Source organism: Trichoderma harzianum (assembly GCF_003025095.1).
Source record: "Trichoderma harzianum CBS 226.95 unplaced genomic scaffold M431scaffold_15, whole genome shotgun sequence".
Classification (NCBI taxonomy): Eukaryota; Fungi; Ascomycota; class Sordariomycetes; order Hypocreales; family Hypocreaceae; genus Trichoderma; species Trichoderma harzianum.
This window is the reverse complement of record NW_020209263.1, coordinates 920,903-944,900: the sequence shown is the minus strand read 5'-3', so window position 1 is coordinate 944,900 and position 23,998 is coordinate 920,903. Positions and strand designations below refer to the sequence as shown.

The 23,998-nt window shown below is 47.4% G+C and overlaps 1 protein-coding gene across 1 annotated transcript in view; it reads left to right on the top strand.

Moving 5' to 3' along the window:
- Positions 1 to 842: 842 nt before the first annotated feature.
- M431DRAFT_96073 (hypothetical protein) overlaps positions 843 to 23,998 on the top strand; it is a gene marked incomplete at both ends in the record, with an annotated part of 62,707 nt that continues 39,551 nt past the window's right edge. The window contains 2 exons of the mRNA XM_024924782.1: positions 843 to 1,240; positions 1,314 to 23,998. The exon at positions 1,314 to 23,998 is cut by the window's right edge and continues 39,551 nt beyond it. Of these exons, the coding sequence (XP_024769971.1) occupies positions 843 to 1,240; positions 1,314 to 23,998 (23,083 nt within the window). The remainder of the gene's footprint in view (positions 1,241 to 1,313) is intronic.

Genomic DNA, 23,998 nt, shown 5'->3' with positions numbered 1-23,998 from the left:
ATCTTGGAAGTAGTAGTACATGAAAATCCTGACTACGAGCCCACTTTCTCGCGTACTCTTGCCCACCACAATGTCTAAGACGGCCACTCGCTGCTACGACCGATTAGTATCAGTATCGGAATCTATGTATTCCCCTGCAGTTTGCTGACCCCGGTGATTCACACACGCACAAAATAGCAGGCCGTACTATGTACGTGCCAAGCCTTGTCCGTGTGCCGCAACTGTAATACAAGAAGTACTATGTATTGTTGATAGCTGGGAGGAACTGATGGCTAGGCCGCACATTGTCTGTCAGAGTAGCACCGTAGCCGCTACGGATACCCCATGCATATCATAATGCTCGTAATAAGTAACGAATGCTAGGGTACCATCTTAATAATATCTGGTATCTACTCTAAGACGTGGAGACTACATACTGGCCTGATAATAGCTACATTGGACCGCTGCGTCTTTCAACTTAGACTCTCCACATTGAGATTCTCGTTCCTACGACGAGTACGCAGACGTGCTGCTTTGAAGCACCTCGCCTCACCTCGATATAGACATTGTTGTCTACTCGAACTTCTTTCCTGGAACCGTTGTACATAATCGGAAGGATCTTGTTCTCTTCTAGATCGCTGATTCTTCAATTTTTACAACACCTATTGCTTATAACCATATAATTAGAGACATTCCTGATAAGGGTGTTCCGACCGACGAATCGATCTTGGAGAAACGAGAAACGAGACCATTTTTTCTGCCCACCGGTATCGACAGCATCTTTGGCATACACACCGACATACCCAATATAGAACAGAGGAAACGCAAAAAAAGTGATAATTAAACGCAAGTGAGAAAAAAAAATGGCGTCGAAAGCTGAATACAATAATGGGGAGAAATCTCAAACCCCAATTGCCATCTGCGGTGTTGGTATTCGGCTCCCTGGAGGCATTCATAATGCTGGTCAATTGTGGGAGCCCATTGCCAACAGTCGTGACTCTCAGAGTCCGCTGCGACTGGGTGGCGCTGATCAAAAAGAGGTGGATATTGTTGATGCCTCGTTTTTCTCCATGACCGATGAAGAGGCCAAGGGCTGTGGTCCACAGCAAGTGAAGCTTCTGGAAGTTATTCGCGAGTGCCTTGAGGATGCATGCGAGGTCAACTACCGGAGCGAAGATGCTTGTGTTGGCTGCTACATCGGCATGTCTGGAGAGGACGATGTATCAATGGTATTGTCGAAAAATGATATGAAGGGACCAAAGTTTGTTTCACATTTTGCTCCCCAGAGTCGTGTATTCTGTTACTAACATTATTGTTTCCTTTCTTTCTTTTAGCGTTGTGGTTACGTCGACACCATCATCATCTCTTGTGGCTTTACACAAGGCTTACTGCGCTGTGCGATCTGGAGATGCTAGATCTGCAGTAGTCGCAGGCTCCAACTTGATGCTGGGTTCCGAGAATGAAGCAGAAATGGGTGAGGCAGTGTCAGCTGTATATATCAAGACGTTGCCTGATGTCATCCGTGATGGTAACCCAATTCGTGCTGTCATTCGAGAGTCCAGTGTAGAAAGCATTACGCGTGGCCAAAGCTCTGGATCCGATGCACCTGACGAGGGTGCATCCAGTCTTGCAACCTTGATCAAGAGCGTGGTAATTCTGGAGAACCGGAATATTCCTCCAAATGTTTCTTCTGAGAGAATCAGCATCAATGCTTCTCACGCTGAGGGATACAGCGCTCAATTCGTTATCGACTCCTACTTTCAACCTCCTTCGCCTAGATCTGAGACTCGACAGGAACTTGTTCTTTTTTCTGCACATAGCGCGTCGTCTTTGGCCAAGCAAATCGAGGAGCACCGTTTGTATGCTCAGGCTCACCCAACTGATGCAGCGGACATTGCTTACACTCGTGCCCTGCGGCGCGAGGCTCTGGAATACAAGGCCTTTACCATTCTCTCAGATTCATCTTTCATCAATACCTCAGCCTCTGTCAAGTCTTCTGCTCAGACCCCCACTATCACCATGATTTTCAACGGTCAGGGTGCCCAATGGGCGGGGATGGGTAAGGAGCTCATCCAAGCTGACCCAGAGGTCCGAGAGGATATTGAGAAGATGGATGCCGTTTTGAAGAAACTGAAGGTACCATCTACCTGGTCGATTAAAGATGAGCTCCTTCGTGATGCTGCCGATCCAGAGAACCAGATCAACTCGTCGCAACTCTCCTACCCTCTGAGCACCGCGCTACAAATCGCAATAGTTAACCGCTTCGAACGCCTCGGTGTTACGCCTAAGGTAGTCGTTGGTCACTCTAGTGGTGAAATCGCTGCGGCTTATGCTGCGGGCTTCCTTTCTTTGGAAGATGCTATCACAATTGCTTACTACTATGGCTATGTCACTACTAAGAACCAGAAGGATGGTGGCATGGGTGTGGTCAGCTTGAGCGTGGAAGAAATCAAGGAGTTTCTGGAACAGAGTGTGGTGATTGCTTGCGAAAACTCTCCTTCAAGTACCACTATTTCTGGTGATCGTGAAGCAGTTGAGCGAGTATTGAAATCGGCCAAGGCAGCTAAGACTGATGTGACTGCTCGCGTTTTGCGCATTGATGCTGCCTACCATTCTCCTCATATGGATTCGCTTGCAGACGATCTGCTTGGCCTTTTGAAGGCTGAAAACATCGCTTCATCGGAGCCTAAGAGGAACAAGGCTATCTTTGTGTCTAGTGTCAGTGAGAAGGTCCTTGAAGAGCAGGGTGATTTTGGTGCCGCGTACTGGATCTCCAACTTGGTGTCCCGAGTTCGATTCAGCACTGCTATCTCCACCGTCTTCAACTTATGCGCTGAAGAGCCTCTCTTTTTGGAAATTGGCCCACACTCTGCCTTATCTATTCCTCTGTCACAGATTTGTGCGGCAACAAATGTCCCATTCAACTATGTTTCGTCCCAAACACGCGGCGCAGATGGTGTAGTGAGCTTCCTTTCTGCTGTTGGACGGCTATGGCAAGAGTCAGCTGTTCTAGAGCTGACTCCATTATTCGCCCATGGTAAGGCAATTTCCGGATTGCCTCCGTATCATTGGAGCCACGATAGTCCTGACGAGGGCTCCGACGACGCCAATCTATCTGCTCGTGAGAAACGGTCGCGCGTTATTGAAGACTCTAGTTATTTGGAGACTGAGCTTGCGGATGATGAAATCCCTACGACTGAGCTGGAAATCGTCCTTCGAGCCATCTGGGTTGATATCCTCCAAAACGTCATTCAGATACGCAGACAAGATATCGGCAAGAAACATAGCTTCTTCCAGCTTGGTGGCGACTCCTTGACAACTATTGAGCTTGTTACCGCTGCTTACCAGTATGGTATTCGTTTGAGCCCGGCTGCTATTTCTGATAATACCCAGCTTGCTCAAATGGCAGCTGTGGCAACAATTGAGGAAGATCGCGCAATGACGGCAGAAGCAGAGCCATTTAGCTTAATTACTGAAAAGAATGTTGATGATGCCAAGGATCAGATTCGGAAAGAGTGCAAGCTCACGACAACTGAGGTAATTGAGGATGTCTATCCGTGTACAACTCTCCAAGAAGGCTTCATGGCTTTAGGTATGAAGCAGCCAGGTTCTTATATTCACAGAGTTGTGTATAAGTTGATGCCTGATGTCGACGTTGATCGATTTATGGCTTCTTGGGAGGCTACCATTAAGCAATGTGGCAGCTTGCGTTCACGAGTGGTTATTCTCGGTGGTCGAACTTTCCAAGCTGTGATGACTGAGGATACTGCTTGGGAACATCTCCCATCTGGTTTGGATATCCACACTTTCCTCAACCAAACGCGAGATATTGGTATGAGCTATGGTGAGCGTTTGAGTAGGCATGCTCTGGTTCGAGATAGCAATGGTAGTGTCTATTTCGTGTGGCTGATTCACCACGCGGTATTTGACGGTCTTACTATGCGAATCGTTCTTGATGCTCTCTATCACGCTTACCATGGCAATGACACCAAGGCTCTGCAGCCGTATTCCAGCTTCATTCGTTATGTTGAATCGCTTGATTTTGCTGCCTCTGGCGAATACTGGCAAAAGGAGCTGGATGGTGCTCAGCGGGCTCATTTCCCTCTTGCCAGACTTTCTGCTACTTCCGAAGACAAAGTAATGAAGAAGACGATACCTTTCCGCAACACGATGAACTCTTCTATAACCACCGCTACAATTCTTCGTGCGGCATGGGCTCTTCTCCTCGCCCGCTATTGTGACTCTGATGATGTGTGCTTTGGTACCACATTATCAGGGCGTCAGGCAGCGGTTCCTGGATTGAATGAGATTCCTGGACCCATGATTGCCACTGTTCCGATTCGCATCAGAATTGACCGCGACATGAGTACAGCCTCTTTTCTTGAGAAAGTTCAGGCTCAAGCTGCAGAAATGGTTGCTCATGAACAGTATGGTCTTCAGAATATCTCAAAACTAGGCCAAGATGCCCAGGAAGCTTGCGACTTCTCCAACCTGATCGTCATTCAGCCAAATAACCATCTTACATCTATTGTCTATACTGCCTCTGATGCTATTCTGCAACAAGGACCTGTTGAAAAAGCTCTCTCAGAAGAAGCTATGCGCAATTACTTCAACTATCCCCTCGTTTTGCAGCCTCGTATTGGTGAGGATAGCATTGAGCTGGATTGGACCTATTACGCGGATGCAATCACTGAGGGTCAGCTTGAGGCCCTATGCTTCCACTATGAGCACATTATCCAGCAACTGCTTGCAGCCACTGATATGCTTCTAAGTGATCTATCGGTTTCTGGCTCGTGGGATTTAGAGCAGTCTCTTAAGGCCAATAGTGAGGATACTATGATTGTCGACTTGTGTCTTCATGACCTCATTGAGAGACAAGCAGAAAATCGCCCAAACGCCACCGCTATTCAAGCCTGGGACTTAGAGCTAACGTACCTACAACTTAATAGTGCTGCCAACCGCCTCGCACATTATCTTGTTAAATATTGTGGGGTCAAGGATCAGGATCTTGTACACGTCTGCTTTGAGAAATCGGCCTGGTTTTTTGTGTCTATTATTGCTGTCAATAAAGCAGGGGCTACATGGGTTCCTCTTGATCCCTCGCACCCACTTCAGAGGCAGCAACAGGTTGTCTCGCAGACGAAGGCGACTCTGGCCTTGGCTTCTGCCAACAATGTGGATATGTGTTCCAAGTTGGTTGCTAACGTCGTCGAGGTGTCACATGTTTTGGATGAGAGACTGGCTATGACAGAGGCGAGCTCATATGGACCGATCAGTAATGTGTCTCCACGCAATGCAGCCTATGTTCTGTTTACTTCTGGAAGTACCGGAACGCCAAAGGGTCTGGTCATGCAGCATAGAGCTGTCTGCACTTCACAGACTGCCATCGCTAAGCGTCTTGGGATGACATCTAACGTTAGAATGCTTCAGTTCGCTTCTTTCGTATTTGATCTCTCTATTGGCGAGATTGTGGGTCCCTGGGTTGTGGGCGGCTGCCTCTGTGTTCCATCTGAGGAAACAAGGATGAATACAGGTAGCTTGGTTGACTTCATTAACACGATGAAAATCACCTGGGCATATCTGACTCCTTCCTTTACACGGACCTTAAATCCTAATGACATTCCTGGTTTGGAACTGCTCTTGTTTGCTGGTGAAGCTGTTGGACGAGACGTGTTTGAAGCTTGGTTTGGAAAGGTGCGGCTAATCAATGGTTGGGGTCCTGCTGAGACTTGTGTGTTCTCAACTCTCCATGAGTGGAAGAGTCTCGACGAATCTTCATTAACAGTTGGTCGACCAGTCGGTGGTCACTGCTGGATTGTTGATCCGCAGGACCCGCAACGATTGGCTCCTATCGGAACTCTTGGTGAAGTTGTTATTCAGGGACCGACTATCCTTCGAGAGTATCTGGCTGATTCGGCCAAAACCGAGGCCTCAATCATCCGGAATCTCCCTGAGTGGGTACCAAATCGTATCACCAGTCACTGGGATCGATTTTACAAGTCTGGCGATTTGTGTCGATATAACGCGGACGGTACTATCGAATTTGGGTCTCGCAAGGATAACCAGGTGAAAATCCGAGGCCTCCGTGTTGAGCTTGGAGAGATCGAGCATCACTTCCGTGAGTCCTTGGAGGGCGTTAAGCAGGTGGCCGTTGATGTGGTAAACAGAGATGGTGGCGCAATTATTGTGTCCTATTTCTGTTTCACAGATGAAACTCGCACTGCTGGCAAGAACTCCGAGACGAACGTGAAGGATGTATTGGCCCCCATGACTTCTGAGCTTCAAAGCCAATTTACTGCCTTAGTTGGTCAGCTCAGCGTGACGCTTCCTCGCTACATGATACCGACACTGTTTATCCCTTGCCAGTATATGCCTTTTATTACCTCAACGAAGTTGGATATGAAGCTCTTGCGACTTGCGTTTTCCAAGCTTAGCAAGGAAGACGTCTCAAGATACTCTCTTGTGGATAGTAAAAAGCGCAAGCCGGAAACCGAAATGGAGACGCGTATCCAAGCGATCTGGGCCGACCTGCTGAAACTATCGACCGACTCCATTGGTCGAGACGATAACTTTTTGAGGATGGGTGGTGACTCTATCGCTGCTATATATTTCGTTTCCGCTGCTCGCGACGCCGGAATATCCATCGCTGTCAAAGACGTTTTTGATGACCCTCGTCTTTTCCAGGTAGCTTCCAAGGCTACTATTCTTGCCAACAAGGGCAAATCTTCTCATGTCGAGCCTTTCAGCCTCCTCACGGAAAATCTGAGCAAACTTATGCAAAGTAATGCTATTCGAACCAAGTATGGCCTTGGGAAAGACCAAATCATTGAGGACGCTTATCCTTGTACGCCTCTTCAAGAAGGACTTATGGCCCTCACTGCAAAACAACCGGGCTCTTACATATCGCAGTGGTACCACCGAGTCCCCAAGCACATCGATATTGCTAAATTCAAGGCTGCTTGGAAAACAGCTGTGGAGCGCAACGCCACACTAAGAACCAGAGTTATGCTTGAAGACGGCTGCGCAGTTCAGGCTGTCATCACAAACGATGACGACTGGGAGAACACCACTGGTCATAACCTTGAGTCCTACAAACGCTTGATTCCCCAATTTCATATAGGATATGGAACTCGCTTAACCCGATTTGCTATTGTAGAGGACAAGCATGATGTCTACTTTGTCTGGGTCATTCACCATGCTATTAATGATGGTTGGAGCATGCGCATCGTCTTGGACAGCATTTACAACACGTACTACGGCCGAGATGTTTCCTCTATATCCCCTTATTCTAACTTCATCAACTATGTTAGCAAGATGGATAGCGAGGCAGCCGCCAGCTTCTGGCGATCGAACCTTTCTGGTGCTCAACGACCTAGCTACCCTGCCGCTGGAAAACGCCTTGCTGCCGATAAGACTGGGGGCGCGGTTCGTGTTGTTGACCGTCTGGTATCCTTTTCTGATCAAAAAGATGCTTCAATCACCATGGCTACTATTATTCGAGCTGCCTGGGCAATCGTACTCGGTCGTCATTCCGATGCTCGTGATGTATGCTATGGCGCCACTGTTTCTGGTCGCCAGGCTGCAATGGATGGTCTTCTGTCAACTCCTGGTGCAGTTATTGCCACTATTCCAATTCGAGTTCGCTTGGAGGCTGCAAAGCCTGTGAGTCAACTGCTACAAGATCTCCAAGCCCACGCGCTGGATATGGTTCCATATGAACAGTATGGTTTGCACAATATCTCTAAGCTCAGCCCTGAAGCTCGAGAGGCTTGTGACTTTACATCTCTACTGGTTATTCAGCCCAAGGAGCAAGAAAGTACCATATTCAATAGCAAAGATGGTCTGCTGCAGGCAGAGGTCGAAGAAGATCATCTGATGATTGAGTCCATGAACAACTACTTCAACTACCCAATGGTTATGCTCAGCTACATGGCTGAGGAGAATGTGAATCAGAGATTTTTGTATAACCCAGAAGTCTTGTCTGAAGCTGAAGTTGAAGCCGTTTCTTATCAGTTTGAACATGTGGTACAGCAGCTTTTGAATCCTGGAAACAAACTCATCGGTGATGTCTCTGTTGCCGGTCCTTGGGACCTTGAGCAGAGCCTAAAAGCAAATGACGACATTCCTGACATTATCGATTCTTGCCTTCACGAATTGGTCGACAAACAGGCTATTGAACGGCCAAATTCCCTTGCTGTTGTAGGCTGGGACCGAAGCTTTACCTATATCGAACTGGTTGAAGCGGTCAATCAATTGTCGAACTACCTCGCCACGAATTTTACCTTTAAAGCTGATGAGTTGATACCTGTTTGCTTTGAAAAATCGTCCTGGTATATCGTCTCGATCCTCGCAATCAACAAAATCGGGGCCGGTTGGGTTCCCCTCGATCCATCTCATCCCGAGCAACGCTTGCGCCAGATTGTTAGTCAGACTCGAGCAAAAATTATACTCTGTTCCCCATCTAACGCCCATCTTTGCAACGCATTTGGCCTGTCTGTTATTGAGATTAGCCCTTTCTTCTATCAGAAGCTTACTGAGAGCGATGTGACCGGCACCACGGGGCCTGCCATTAAAGTGACGCCTCGAAATATTTGCTACGTCCTATTTACGTCGGGTTCTACAGGTACCCCTAAGGGATTTGTGATGGAGCATGGGGCAGTATGCACATCGCAGACTGCTATCAGTCGGAGGCTTGGAATGACTGCCGATGTTCGCATGCTACAATTTGCAGCTTTCGTTTTTGACCTTTCTGTTGGTGAAATCGTGGCGACATTGATCTCGGGTGGCTCCGTATACATTCCGGACGAAAACACACGATTGAATGACATATCAAACTTCATCCAGAATAACAAAATAAACTCAACAATCCTTACGCCATCGTTCGCTCGTACTCTGAAGCCAGAAGACGTCCCTTCCTTAGAGCTCATGGTTTTGGCAGGCGAGGCTGTCGGTCGCGATGTCTGTGACAGCTGGTTTGGAAAGCTTAGATTCATCTGTGGCTGGGGTCCTGCAGAGACCTGCGTTTTATCGTCGCTTCATGAGTGGCAGTCCATTGACGAGAGTCCTCGTACTATTGGTCGGCCTGTTGGCTGTTTTTGCTGGGTTGTAGACCCAGAAAATCCGCAGAGATTGGCGCCTACGGGTACCGTCGGCGAGATCTTTATTCAAGGGCCGACTCTGTTGCGTGAATACCTTGCAGACACTGGGAAGACCAGATCATCGATGGTATATGATCTGCCGGCTTGGGTTCCACGTCGTGAGTCCCAGCACTGGAGTAGATTCTACAAGTCCGGCGATTTGGGCTATTACAATCCAGACGGTACACTCGAATTTTCAACCCGCAAAGATACACAGATCAAGATTCGCGGCCTCCGTGTTGAATTAGGCGAAATTGAATACTATCTGCAGCAAGCTATTGATGAAATTCGTCAAGTCGCAGTCGACGTACTTAGCGGTGACAATGGCTCTAATCTCGTTGCTTACTTCTGCTTTAACGAGGACACCAAGACAGCTGATGCTCGTGTTCAAGCTGATGACAAGGGTCCGTTCATGTCGATTAATGAAGACCTTCAGACTCGCCTCATTGCCGCATCTGGCGAACTGAAAGTTGTTCTCCCGTCTTACATGGTCCCAGCCTTTTTCATTCCTTGCAGCTATATGCCATCTAGCACATCCGCCAAGCTTGACCGCAAGGCGCTGAAGAGATATGCCGATCTATTATCCGTTGATGAATTATCGGAATACTCACTCAATAGTGGCAAAAAGAGGGCACCCGAGACTCCGATGGAAAGCCAGTTGCAACAAATTTGGGCTGAAATTCTCAATATTTCTATGGAATCAATTGGACGCGACGATAGCTTCCTTAGCCTCGGCGGTGATTCCGTTACTGCTATCCATTTAGTCAATGCTATGCGACAAGAGGGTATACTGTTGACTGTGAAGGACATCTTTGATGACCCCCGCTTGCTGTCTGTAGTTAGTAAGGTTACAGAGATGAACGAAAAGGCCGAGATTCAGGAGATTGAACAATTCAGCCTTTTAGATGAAGACATACAAGACCTTGTTCTCTCCGACGGCCTTCGAAAAGAGCTCAACCTTTCTGAAATGCAGGAAATTGAAGACGCTTATCCTTGCAGCAAACTTCAAGAAGGTCTCATGGCTTTGTCTGTGAAGCAGCCTGGATCGTACGTCGCCAAGTACACTTATCGTCTTCCGGATCATGTCGATCTCCAAGAGTTCAAGCAAGCGTGGGAATTCACTTCATCTACTATCGAGGCTCTCCGCACTCGTTTTGTGATGATTAATGGCTCTTGCATCCAAGTTGTTATCAACGAAGAGCTCCCCTGGGAGACTACCAAGGTCGATGACGTTGGCACGGCTATAGTATCCGCTCAGTCGCTCCGAATGACGTATGGTACGCCTCTGTCTCGTTATACGATGCTTAAAGACCAAAATGGGACCAATTATTTCATGTGGGCTATACATCATTCGGTTCACGACGGTTGGTCGTTGAGGATTATTCTGGAGACCTTACGGCGAGAGTATGAGGGTAGAAGTTCGCCGGTTATCACGCCGTACAATGGCTTCATTAATTATACTCTAAACTTGGACGCTGATGCGGCCGCTGATTACTGGCGAGGCCAGCTTGAGAACGCAAAACGGGCCAGCTTCCCAGCTGCTGGTGTTACTTCCGGCGAGTCGAAGCATAAAACACGCATGATGACAAATTCCATTCCTTTTCCCACATCTACAAACCCGGCCATCACTAAAGCGACGGTTTTCCGGGCAGCTTGGGCACTTATTCTTGCCCGCTATTGTGATACCGACGACGTGACCTTCGGTTCTACTATTTCTGGGAGGCAGGCCGCTGTTCCAGGTCTGACCGAAATGGCTGGTCCAGCTGTTGCTACAGTTCCAGTCCGTGTCCGTCTCAATTACGAACAGCGTGTGTCCAAATTTCTTCAGGATGTTCAAAGCCAAGCCTCTGAGATGATTCCTTTTGAACAGTATGGCTTGCAGAATATCTCAAGATTAGGAGCTGATGCTAAAGATGCTTGCGATTTCACCTCCTTAATGCTGGTCCAGCCAATGCAGCATCTGACTGGGGAGGATATCGACACCATTTTAGAGCCTGTCTTTGAGCAAGATGATCAAGAAGATCAGGTGCAGAATTATTTCTCCTACCCTCTTGTCTTACAGGGGCATGTCTACGACGACAAGGTCAAGCTTGTCTTGATCTACGATTCATTCGTTCTTCCTGAATCACAACTCTTGGCATTGTCTCATCAGTTTAACGGTGTTGTGCAACAGCTTTTAAGCGCTGACGATTTCAAGCTGGGTGATATATCTCTGGCTAGCTCTTGGGACCTTGATCTCGCTGAGGCTTCCAACGGCGATGGTCCTGATATCGTTGATGACTGTGCTCATCTCATGATCGAGCGACAGACTGAACTGACTCCTCAAGCCCACGCTGTTCACGCCTGGGATGGTACTCTCACTTATAGTGAGCTTGACCGTGCTGCTAATAGGCTTGCCAATCTATTAGTCGATAGTTACGGCGTCAAAGTCGGTGATATCATCCATGTGTGTTTCGAAAAGTCTCTTTGGTACGTGGTTTCAGTGCTCGCAATCAATAAAGCCGGTGCCGCGTGGGTACCAATGGATCCGGCACATCCATTCCATCGCCTCCAACAAGTCGCTAGCCAAACTGGTGCCAAGATCGCACTCACGTCTTCTATTCACAGACCTCTATGCTCCAAGCTGCTAGACATTGTTATTGAAGTGTCTTCGGCCTTGGATGAACAACTAAATAGTGATCAAGATATCAGCGATATCAAGCCTGCTGTTGCAGTTGCTTCTAGCGATGTCGCCTATTTGCTCTTTACATCTGGCAGTACCGGCGTACCTAAAGGTATCATTATGGAACACGGTTCCCTTTGTACTAGCCAGCGTGACATTGCAAAGAGGCTCGGTCTTAAAAAGAGTGTCAGGATGCTTCAATTCTCGTCCTTCGTTTTTGACGTTTCTGTGGGAGAAATTATGCTTTCTCTTATGCATGGTGGATGTGTTTGCATTCCATCCGACCATGATCGTCTAAATAACCTAGCCAAGTTCATAAGGGATACTGAAGTTTCTTGGGCATTCTTAACGCCATCCTTTGCTCGTACACTCCGCCCTACCGAGGTCCCCAGTCTTGAACTCATTGTCCTTGCTGGAGAGCCCGTTAGTCAGGATGTATTCGACCTCTGGTTTGGCAAAACGAGGCTTGTCAACGGCTGGGGCCCAGCTGAAACTTGCGTGCTAAGCGCTATTCACGAATGGAAATCTGCTGATGAATCACCGTTGACAATTGGGCGCTCTGTTGGTAGCTTTGCCTGGATTGTTGACGCAGAGAATCCTCGACGCCTAGCCCCGGTTGGATGTATCGGAGAAATCGTCATGCAAGGACCTACGCTTCTTCGTGAATACCTGGCTGATTCAGCCAAGACTCTTTCATCAACGTTGACCTCGTTACCTAACTGGGCACCTCGCGCAAATGATAGGAACTGGGGTCGTTTCTATAAAACTGGGGATTTAGGTATCTATAACCCCGATGGAACCATCCATTATTCTGGTCGCAAGGATACCCAAGTCAAGATTCGCGGCCTCCGAGTCGAACTTGGAGAAATTGAGCATCATATTCGTAACTCGCTTGACACAATTCAGCAGATTGCTGTTGACGTGCTCCGATCAGAGACCGGAGCCAATCTTGTTTCTTACATCTGCTTTAGCAATGAGACGAAAACACCCGGACCAGACACCGACCCTGAAGGGGCTGATATATTCCTTCCCATGACCGAAAGCATCGAACACGAATTGAACATCGTCCTTAACAAACTGAATGCTCTGCTTCCCCGCTATATGATACCAACCTACTTTATCCCTTGTGACTACATGCCTCTTATCTCATCTGGGAAATTAGACAGACTTAAGCTCCGCAATAGCACGGCCGCGCTGATTCAAGAAGAATTAGAAGCTTACTCATTGACTGATGCCAACAAGCGCGCTCCTGACACAACCATGGAAATACGCTTGCAACATCTGTGGGCTGAGATTCTCAACATTCCTGTTCAAACTATTGGCAAAGATGATAGCTTTCTCCGTATTGGTGGTGACTCAATTGCCGCTATCCGCCTGGTCTCTATGGCTCGCGAACTCGGCATTACTCTCACTGTGGATGCTATATTTGAAGACCCACGATTGTCTTCTATAGCCTCTACGGCTGGCGCAGCCGACCAGGGTGAAGACGATTTGGGTCCTATCCCTGCCTTTTCCCTCCTCGACGACGGTATTCGGGACGTGATTCAATCCCCTAGCGTCTATGAAAAGTATGGTCTTAATAAAACCCAGGCAATTGAGGATGCGTATCCTACGACAAAGCTGCAAGAAGGGTTCATGGCTTTATCTGCCAAGCAGCCTGGCTCGTATATCGCAAAATTCCTGTATCGCCTCCCCAATCATGTTGACATCTCCCGTTTCAAAGAAGCCTGGAGGCGCACGGTGGATGCCTGCACGAATCTTCGCACTCGAATAATCCTTACTGAGGGCACCAACACGCAGATAATCATTCATGATGACTTCGAGTGGGATTCCCTTGAATCTCAAGACCTCCACTCGTATCTCCAGCTGCACCAGGGAATAGCAATGAGCTACGGTTCTCGGCTCTGCCGTTATGCTCTTGCAGCGCACACAGATGGCAACATGTATTTCATGTGGAGCATTCATCATGCTGTTTTTGACGGCTTGTCAACCCAAAAAGTCTTGAGGATCCTTGAGAAGGCCTATGAGGGTATCGAATCACTTGAGGTACCGACATACGCCCGTTTCATCAAGTATACGCTGGGCCTTGATACAGACGCCGCCGCGTCATATTGGAGAGAGCAATTGCAGGGTTCTCGCAAAGCCACTTTCCCGGCCTCCAATGGAGTCTTTAATAAGACTAGCATTACTCGAACTTTTGAAAGATCGATTAAGCTTCCTCCTGTGACTTCGTCTGGAATCACTATCGCTACTATTGTGCGATCTGCTTGGGCCATAGTCATCGCTAGGTACAGTGATACTGACGATGTCACTTTTGGTACATCTATCTCTGGTCGTCAGGCCCCAGTACCTGAACTGATGGATATGGTTGGTCCGGCTGTTACGACTGTCCCTATAAGGATTCGGGTAGACCGAACACAGCCAGCGTCTGGTTTCCTCCAAGATGTTCAAAAGCAAGCATTAGAAATGGTTCCTTTCGAGCAATTCGGTCTGCAAAATATCGCCAGAGTCTGCGAAGACGCTATAGACGTGTGTGACTTTACATCATTATTGGTAATCCAACCAATGCAGCACATTTCAGACTCTAACAGCAGCAGATCTATCCTAGTACGCGCAGATGGAGAACTTCAGGAGAAGGCGGAGTCCATACAAAACTACTTCTCCTACCCGCTGATTGCTCAAGCTCATCTATATGAAAATCACATTAATCTCGTTTCCATATACGACTCAAATATCCTCGCTGAGAGACAGCTTGAGACCCTTTCTCAACAGTTCGGCCATGTTATATGTCAGCTTGCAGCTGCCACTAGCGAGAATACTCTGGAGTCAATATCTATTTCTTCTTCTTGGGATTTGGATCGGTCTATTGCCCTTAATAGAGAAATTCCTGCAATCGTTAATGCGTGCGTGCATGAGCTTTTTGAACGCCAGGTTGAGCGTCGGCCCGATGCTGTCGCCATTTCTGCGTGGGATGCTGAGTTTACATATAACCAGCTCAACTGTGCTGCAAACCGACTAGCCCATTATATCATTACATCTTATGGAATTAAGCCAGATGATATTATTCACGTGTGCTTTGAGAAGTCAATTTGGCATTTTGTTGCTATTCTAGCCATCAACAAGGCAGGAGCAGCATGGGCACCCCTTGATCCATCCCATCCAGAACAACGCCTCCGTCAGATAGTTGATCAAACCAGAGCCAACCTAATTCTGACTTCTCCAAGCAACTCTGATCTTTGCTCAGCTTTAGTTGAGAACGTGCTTTTAGTTACGCCAAACTTGGACCGGGAGCTGGCCAAGACGACTGATTCCGAAGCTCCGAATGTTGTTGTAAAGCCCGACAACGCTGCATATATTTTGTTCACGTCTGGCTCAACTGGCACGCCTAAAGGCTTTGTTATGGACCACAGGTCGGTCTGTACTTCACAAGTCGCTATAACTAAAAGATTAGGCCATACATCTAATGTCCGAATGCTCCAATTTGCTTCATATGTGTTCGACATGTCAATTGGCGAAATTATTTCCACCTTGATTAGCGGCGGTTGCATTTTTGTGCCATCCGAAGATGTTCGAATGAACAATATCACGCAATATATGCGGAATAATCAAATTAATTGGGCGTTCCTTACACCTTCATTTCTCCGCACCCTGTCGCCTAAGGACATTCCGGATTTAGAAGTACTTCTCCTTGCCGGTGAAGCTGTTCCTAGAGAAATCTTGAATACTTGGTTTGGTAAAGTACGCCTTATCAATGGATGGGGACCAGCTGAGACCTGTGTTTTCAGTACCTTGCATGAATGGAAGTCAGTAGACGAGAGTCCCTTGACTATAGGCAGACCCGTTGGTGGATTCTGCTGGATTGTGGACCCCGAAGACCCTCATAAGCTAGCACCTGTCGGCACATTAGGCGAAGTTGTTATCCAAGGTCCGACTCTGCTTCGCGAATATTTGGCCGATCCAGAACGTACTGCAGCTTCTTGTATCAAGGCGCCTAAGTGGGCACCTCAGCCCGACTCTCAACATTGGGGTCGCTTCTACAAATCTGGTGATCTATGCTCGTATAATGCTGATGGAACCTTCGAGTTTTCTTCTAGAAAGGATACCCAAATCAAGATTCGAGGCCTTCGTGTCGAGCTGGGCGAAGTGGAATACCACATCCAGGCCACATTACAAGACGTTCGCCAGATTGCCGTCGACGTGTATAATGACGAGCGTGGTACGAATCTCGTGGCTTATATCTGTTTCACTGATGAGATTCGTGTTGCTAGTGTCAATCGTGACGCTAGCAGCCCATTCTTCTCAATTGATCAAAAGCTTCAGAATCGACTGAACGCTCTGGTCGGTGAACTTGGGGTGGCACTACCACGATATATGATTCCAACTCTTTACATCCCCTGCAGCTTCATGCCGTCAATTACTTCCACTAAATTAGACCGTAATGAATTACGCCGCCAAACACTCCTCCTTACGCGTGAACAACTGTCAGAATACCTTCTGCAGAGTGGAAGTAAGAGAGCTCCAGAAACTGATATAGAACGCAAGCTTCAGCAGATCTGGTCTACTGCCCTTGGTATCTCGCCGGATTCAATTGGTCGTGACGACAGTTTCCTCGGCCTTGGCGGCGACTCGATAAAGGTAATTCAGCTTGTTAGCGCTTGTCGAGATAAAGGCATTTCTGTATCAGTCAAGGATATCTTCAACGACCCTCGGCTTATTTCAGTAGCAAAAATTGCCAGTTTACTAAGTTCTGTTAACGATGTCACCATTGAGCCATTCAGCTTAATAGACGACGAGCAGAGGCGCTTTTCTATTGCTGAGAGCGCGAGAGACGAATGTAACCTAGGACCTGAAGCGCTTATTGAAGATGCTTATCCTTGTACAAAGTTCCAGGAAGGTCTCATGGCTTTGTCTGTCAAATCCCCCGGCTCTCATGTCGCCAAGCATGTTTATCGACTGGCTGATAATACCGATATCGAGAAGTTTAAATCTAGTTGGACTCAAACTATCTCTCTCTGCCCTACGCTACGGACACGGATTGTGCTCTTGGATGACCAGTGCATTCAGGTAGTAATCAAGGAAGATACGAAGCTCGAGATGTCTGCCACTTCCGAATTCGATGTTGCCATGGTCGAAGCTAGCAACGTGCAAATGACATATGGTTGCTCCTTGTCTCGGTATACAATATTCCAAGGAGCAGACGGTATCTACTTTATCTGGACTGTGCATCACGCTGTTCATGATGGATGGACTATTCGTCTTGTCCTTGAGACACTTCAGAAGTGCTATCAGAGCTCAAACAATAGTTCGCTGAAACCATATTCAGCTTTCATCCAATATGCAACCGATGTGGTTCAAGACCCTGCCACCAAGAAATACTGGTCCCAGCAGCTAGATGGCGCAGTACAGGCCTCATACCCGCCTCGCCCCAGATCCGAAACGCAACATAAGGCAATCACTGGCATGATGACAAAATCCATTCAAATGCCCAGAATTTCCCAGTCCTCAATCACTGTGGCAACTGTTCTGCGGGCCACTTGGGCTATGATCCTTGCTCGTTACTCTGACACTGATGATGTCTGTTTTGGTACTTCAGTATCTGGTCGTCAAGCATCTGTTGCGAACATCCTGGATATGCCCGGCCCTATTGTTGCTACTATTCCGGTTCGTATAAAACTAGATGAAGAGCAGACAGTGCTTGAATTCCTGGAGAATATTCAGTCGCAAGCCACAGAGATGATTCCATATGAGCAATATGGTCTACAAAATATCGCAAAGATTTCCCCCGATATCAAAGATGCCATCGACTTCTCATCTCTTCTAGTCATCCAGCCAAGATCTCACTTAGACTCAAGTAATGGAGATGGTGATAATGACAAGATTCTTATCCCGACCATACAGAGCGATGAAGACTCAGCAGGCCTTTTGCAAGATTACTTCACATACCCATTAATCATCCAGGGCCACGTATTCGGCGATCGGATCGACTTGATATTTACCTATGATAGCACTATTTTGTCCAAAAATGATCTTGGCCGACTAGCAGGTCAATTTGAGCATATAGCTCAGCAACTCTTTGATTCCGATCACATCAAGCTTGGAGACCTCTCCTTGGCCGGCCCACAAGACATCCAGCAGGCGATTGCGTGGAACACGGAAAACCCTGAGATTATCGAAGACTGTATCCATAAGTTAATTGAAAGAAACGCGGCTTCCACCCCGAACGCAATTGCTATCGACGCTTGGGATGGAATGTTAACGTACGCCCAGTTAGACCAGATGGCCAATCGTTTAGCTCACTATCTTATCAAGACTTTCGATATAAAGACTGATGATCTTATTCTTTGCCTCTTCGAAAAGTCTTTACGGTATGTCGTCACAGTTCTTGCAGTTAATAAAGCCGGTGCTGCTTGGGTCCCACTTGATCCTTCGCATCCTACGCAGAGATTGCAACAAGTGGCAAGACAGACCAAAGCAAAGCTGCTTCTTGCTTCGTCCTTGCAACTCAATTTGGGTAAGGAGCTATCGAACACTGTTCTCGAAGTCGGCCCGATTTTGGACGATGCCCTGATCAAAACAGAGCCCAGTACTCAAGCTCCAGATGTAGCGGTTTCTCCCCGCAATGCCGCGTATGTACTGTTCACTTCTGGCAGTACTGGAACACCAAAAGGACTAGTGATGGAGCACGGAGCTGTCTGTACTAGCCAGACTGCTATTACTGCCCGTATTGGCCTTCACAGCGGTGTAAGACTACTGCAGTTTGGCGCCCATGTTTTTGATCTTTCTGTTGGTGAGATTTGTTGCTCATTGATTCGCGGGGCTTGTCTTGTCATCCCGTCAGATGAGATTCGCATGAATAGTCTTGCAAAGTTTATACATGAGAAGAACATCAACTGGGCAATTTTCACACCCTCTTTCATCCGAACCCTCGAACCCACCGATGTCCCACATTTGGAATTGGTCATCCTCTGTGGTGAACCTTCTGATAAGAAGATATTAGAGAAGTGGGTTGGCAAGGTTAGATTGTTCAATGGATGGGGCCCGGCCGAAACCTGTGTATACAGCAGTTTACATGAGTGGAAGTCGGCGGCCGAGAGCCCTCTCACAGTTGGTAAACCTGTTGCCTCTTTCGTCTGGATTGTTGATCCCAAGCATCCCCTTCGGCTTGCTCCGGTGGGCACCATTGGAGAGGCTGTCATACAGGGCCCTACTATCCTGCGTGAGTATCTCGATGATCCTACAAGAACGCGGGCCAGCATCCTCGAATCAATTCCGAGCTGGGCTCCAACCCTTGAGCCGCAACAACGGTGGAATCGGGTTTACTTGACAGGCGATCATTGTAGTTACAACCCTGATGGGACTATTGAGTACCATGGACGGAAGGATAACCAAATTAAGATCCGAGGGCTTCGTGTAGAACTTGGAGAAGTTGAGCATCAAATTCGCAAACTCTCGGAGAATCTGGTTCACGTCGCCGTGGATGTTCACAAATTTGAAGCAGGCTCAATGTTAGTTGCATACCTTGGATATTCCGAAAAGAATTTGGATGATCCAGATGCGATATTTATGCCTCTTACCGATGATCTTCAAAAAGACCTTGATGCTATGGCTAGCCAACTTGGCGTTTTGTTGCCCCGTTATATGGTACCTACTTTGTATATCCCATGTTCTCAGATGCCTTTCTTGACATCTGGCAAACTCGACATGGGCCGACTCCGCAGACTCACTTCTGCATTAGACCAAAAGCAGCTACAATCTTATGCGTTAGAAGACACACAAAAAGAGGCTGCTGAAACCGAGATGGAAATTCGTCTTCGAGACATTTGGGCCAGGATTTTAGGTCTTCTGCCTCAGTCAATCGGCCGCCGCGATAGCTTTCTTCGCATTGGTGGAGATTCAATTGCTGCTATTCAACTGGTAGCAGCCGCCAGCAAATCTGGCATCTCGTTCTCAGTTAAAGATGTCTTTGATGACTCACGACTTTGGAAATTGGCAGAACTTGCATCTTCTCGACTCAAATCGGATGTTGTGGATGTGATGGTTGCACCATTTAGTCTACTTAGTCCTAATCTGGATCAGACAGCTGTTACAGCTATTGCAAACACACAATATGATCTACCTAACGGCATCATTGTAGAGGACGCTTATCCATCAACAAAGCTTCAGGAAGGTCTTATGGCAATATCTGCTCGACAGCCAGGCTCGTACGTTGCAAAGCAGGCTTTCCGATTGGCCAAGAATGTTGACATCGATACCTTTAAAGCGGCTTGGGAGCGTACTATCGAACTTTGTGGCAATCTGAGAACTCGTCTTATGGTTATCGGAGATTTGAGTATACAGGTTGTGATCAAAAATGAGGAAATTCGATGGGACATTTCCAGTACGACTCTGGAGGCGTACCTGTCCCAAACGTTTAATATGGGATACGGTGATTCTCTACTCCGCTATGCCATCGTCTATGAACCGTCAGGCGAAAGCTACTTTGTTTTGAGCATTCACCATGCCGTATTTGATGGTTGGACGCTGTCTATGCTTATGACAACGCTAGAGTCGATTTACCACGGTGTTGAAGCTCCCCTTGTCCGGCCCTATGTTGAATTTGTGAAGCATATTATGGACATCGATAAGGTTGCGGCTTCCGATTATTGGCGTGACCAGCTTCAGAATGCAAAGCGCGCCTCGTTCCCGCCATTTTCGTCGTCTCAAGCAGCCCAATCTGTTACTCGCATTCTTGAGAAGCCTCTCAACTTTACTCATTCAGGTACCTCAGGTATTACCAAAGCAACTATTTTGAGAGCTGCGTGGGCGGTTGTTCTATCTAAATATTCCGATACCAGTGATGTGACCTTTGGCGTTAACGTTTCTGGTCGTAATGCTGCGGTTGCTGGAATTGAAACAATGCCTGGATTAGTGGTCGCTACGGTGCCTGTCCGTGTACGATTACATCCTGAACAAACGGTCGCGGAATTCCTTGAAAGTATGCAGACTCAATCAACCGACATGATTCCATATGAGCAGTTTGGTCTGCAAGATATCTCTAAGCTTAGTCCTGAAGCTAAGGATGCTTGCGATTTTTCATCTCTCATGGTTATTCAGCCCATGTCTAGCATTGTCGGTAATGCAACATCTATTCTTGTACCCCAAGACCTTGACAAGGATGCTACAGAAGAGAGATTACAAAATTATTTCTCTTATCCCCTTGTTATTCAAGCTCATATAAATGATGATGGTGGGGTCAAGTTGTTGCTCATATATGATGCCAACGTTCTTGCAGAGAATCAGCTCCAAGCATTGTCCACCCAATTCGAACATGTGGTCCAGCAGTTGCTTACCCAAGATGCCGAGGCCAGGCTGGAGAACATAACCGTTGCCGGACCATGGGATCTGCAGCAGGCCATTAGTTATAATGTGAAAGAGCCTGGTATGGTCAGTGCTTGTGTACATGAGCTTATTACCCAACAAGCACTCAGGGATCCCCATCATGAGGCCATCTACTCAAATGAAGGCACAATGACATATGCTACTTTGGATCGTCTCTCGACCCTCCTAGCCCAGCACTTGCATGGACTTGGTGTGAGGCCCGAATCTGTTGTTCCGTTCTGTTTTGACAAGTCATCGTGGGCGATCGTCACCATGCTCGCCATTCTAAAAGCTGGTGGTGTATTCCTACCTCTTGACCCATCACATCCTCGCAACCGCCGGGAAGTTTTGGTCCGAGAAGTTGGAGCTGAGATTATGGTTGTCTCACCTTCATCATCTGTCTCTTGTGAGAATTTGACACCTACCATGGTAGAGCTTACACCTCAATTGTTTGAAGAGCTTTCATCGATTTATGATGCCTTCCGAGAGATTCAACCCAAGGTTAAACCTAGCAGTGCAGCCTACGTTCTATTTACCTCCGGCTCTACTGGTAAACCAAAAGGTGTTTTGATGGAGCACTCTGCATTTGCCACCAGTACCTTGGGACACGGTCGCGTATATAACCTCAGTCCGTCTTCTCGTGTCTTCCAATTTTCCAACTACATTTTTGATGGAAGTTTGGGAGAGATTTTTACCACTCTTTCATTCGGTGGTACGGTTTGCGTGCCATCCGATGACGAAAGACTCCAAGGAGCTCCTTCTTTCATGCGAGGAGCCCGAGTAAATACTGCCATGTTAACACCTTCGTTCGTTCGGACCTTTACACCTGAACAAGTTCCATCATTACAGTTGCTCATTCTTGGCGGAGAACCTTGTTCTAAAGATCTTCTTGAGACGTGGTGCGATCGCCTTCGTCTGGTCAATGGCTATGGGCCAGCTGAAGCTTGTAATTATGCGACAACACATGATTTCAAAGCTACTGACTCTCCTCGCATAATCGGACGCGGCTTCAACAGCGCTTGTTGGATTGTTGATCCGACAGACTACAATGAACTGACTCCCATCGGTTGCATTGGAGAGTTGGTTATTCAAGGAAATGCCCTTGCTCGTGGCTACATAAATGATGCCGACCGCACTGCAGCTTCGTTCATAACTCATATGGACTGCTTGCCCGAATCCACCGTCCCCGGCCGACACAGGTTTTATTTGACTGGTGACCTTGTTCGGTATAACGTTAATGGGGATATAGAGTATCTTGGTAGAAAGGATACACAAGTCAAGCTTCGTGGACAGCGCCTTGAGCTTGGCGAAATCGAGTATCATGTCAAGCGATCATTGTCTAATATTGAACACGTTGCTGTTGATGTGGTTCATCGTGAGGCTGGCGATGCTCTCATTGCTTTTATCTCGTTTAAGGAAAAGATGGCATCTTCTGGCAACATCCTTTTGCTCAACGATGATCTACGCCTAGCCTTGGCTACTATTATGGAGCATTTGAAGATGTCTCTTCCGGGATATATGGTTCCCACCAGTATCTTACCTGTGAAGAGAATGCCATTCATCACTTCGATGAAAGTTGACCGGAAGAAGTTAATTGCCACTGCCGCCGCTTTATCATTAGAACAACTTACCGCTTTCTCTATGGTGAAGCGTGACTACATCGCCCCCAGCACTTTCATGGAGAAGAAGCTGGCGGGTTTGTGGGCTCAGGTGCTCAAAATCGATCCTAACGATATTAGCAAGAATGATAGTTTCCTTCAAATTGGCGGTGATTCAATTTCTTCAATTCATCTAGTCGCACTTGCACAACAGTCTGGTGTTGGTTTAACTGTGGCTAGCATCTTTGCCAATTCTAAGCTATCCTCATTAGCCTTAACAGCTGAAGAGGGTATCTCACAATCAGTCCATGATGTGGCACCATTCTCAATGGTACCTACGATGGATCTGGATTCTTTACTGGAAGAAGTTCGTGCCAAGTGTGGGTTATCCAGCACTGCCGTTATTGAAGACATCTACCCTGTGACAACATTCCAAGAAGGTCTTATGGCATTGACTGTCAAGCAATCAGGTTCTCACGTGGCCAAAAATGTCTACCGGCTCTCTGAGAATACTGATATCGCACGCTTTAAATCTGCGTGGGAGGCCACTGTGGAACTATGCAGCAACCTTCGGACTAGGATCGTACTCTCAGGCGACACCACTATTCAAGTTATCTTGAAAGATGTATCTCCCTGGGATGACACTACGAATATGACCCTCCAGTCTTATCTCCAGGGTAATCAGAGCCACATTGGCTATGGCTCTGCATTGAGCCACCACGCTCTTATTGAACAGGCCGATGGAAGCAGCTATTTTGTGTGGTCTATTCATCATGCCGTTTTTGATGGCTGGACTACTCGCTTGGTCTTAAACACCCTCTTTTCCGCGTATATGGGTGATTACCCTGCCCCATTTACCTCTTATGCTCATTTCATCAGCTATACTACGAATCTTAATGCTGATGCCGCTAAGGCCTTCTGGACCGAGCAGTTGTTGGATGCTAAGCGGGCGCCATTCCCTGCTGCCCTCTCCCGCAATAACCAGTCTAAAACGCGAGTACTTGAGAAAGCCATTGAACTGCCGCAATTTCAACAGACCTCGATCACTATGGCCTCCATTCTGCGTGCTACATGGTCTATTGTCCTCGCACGACATTGTGATACCGATGATGTAACTTTTGGAACTGCAATTTCCGGAAGACAGGCTCCGGTTGCTGGTATAACCGAAATGGTAGGCCCAGTTGTTGCTACTGTCCCGGTACGCGTTCGACTGGATAAGCTTGCGTCTGTTCCGGAATTTCTTCAGGGTATTCAGAATCAAGCTT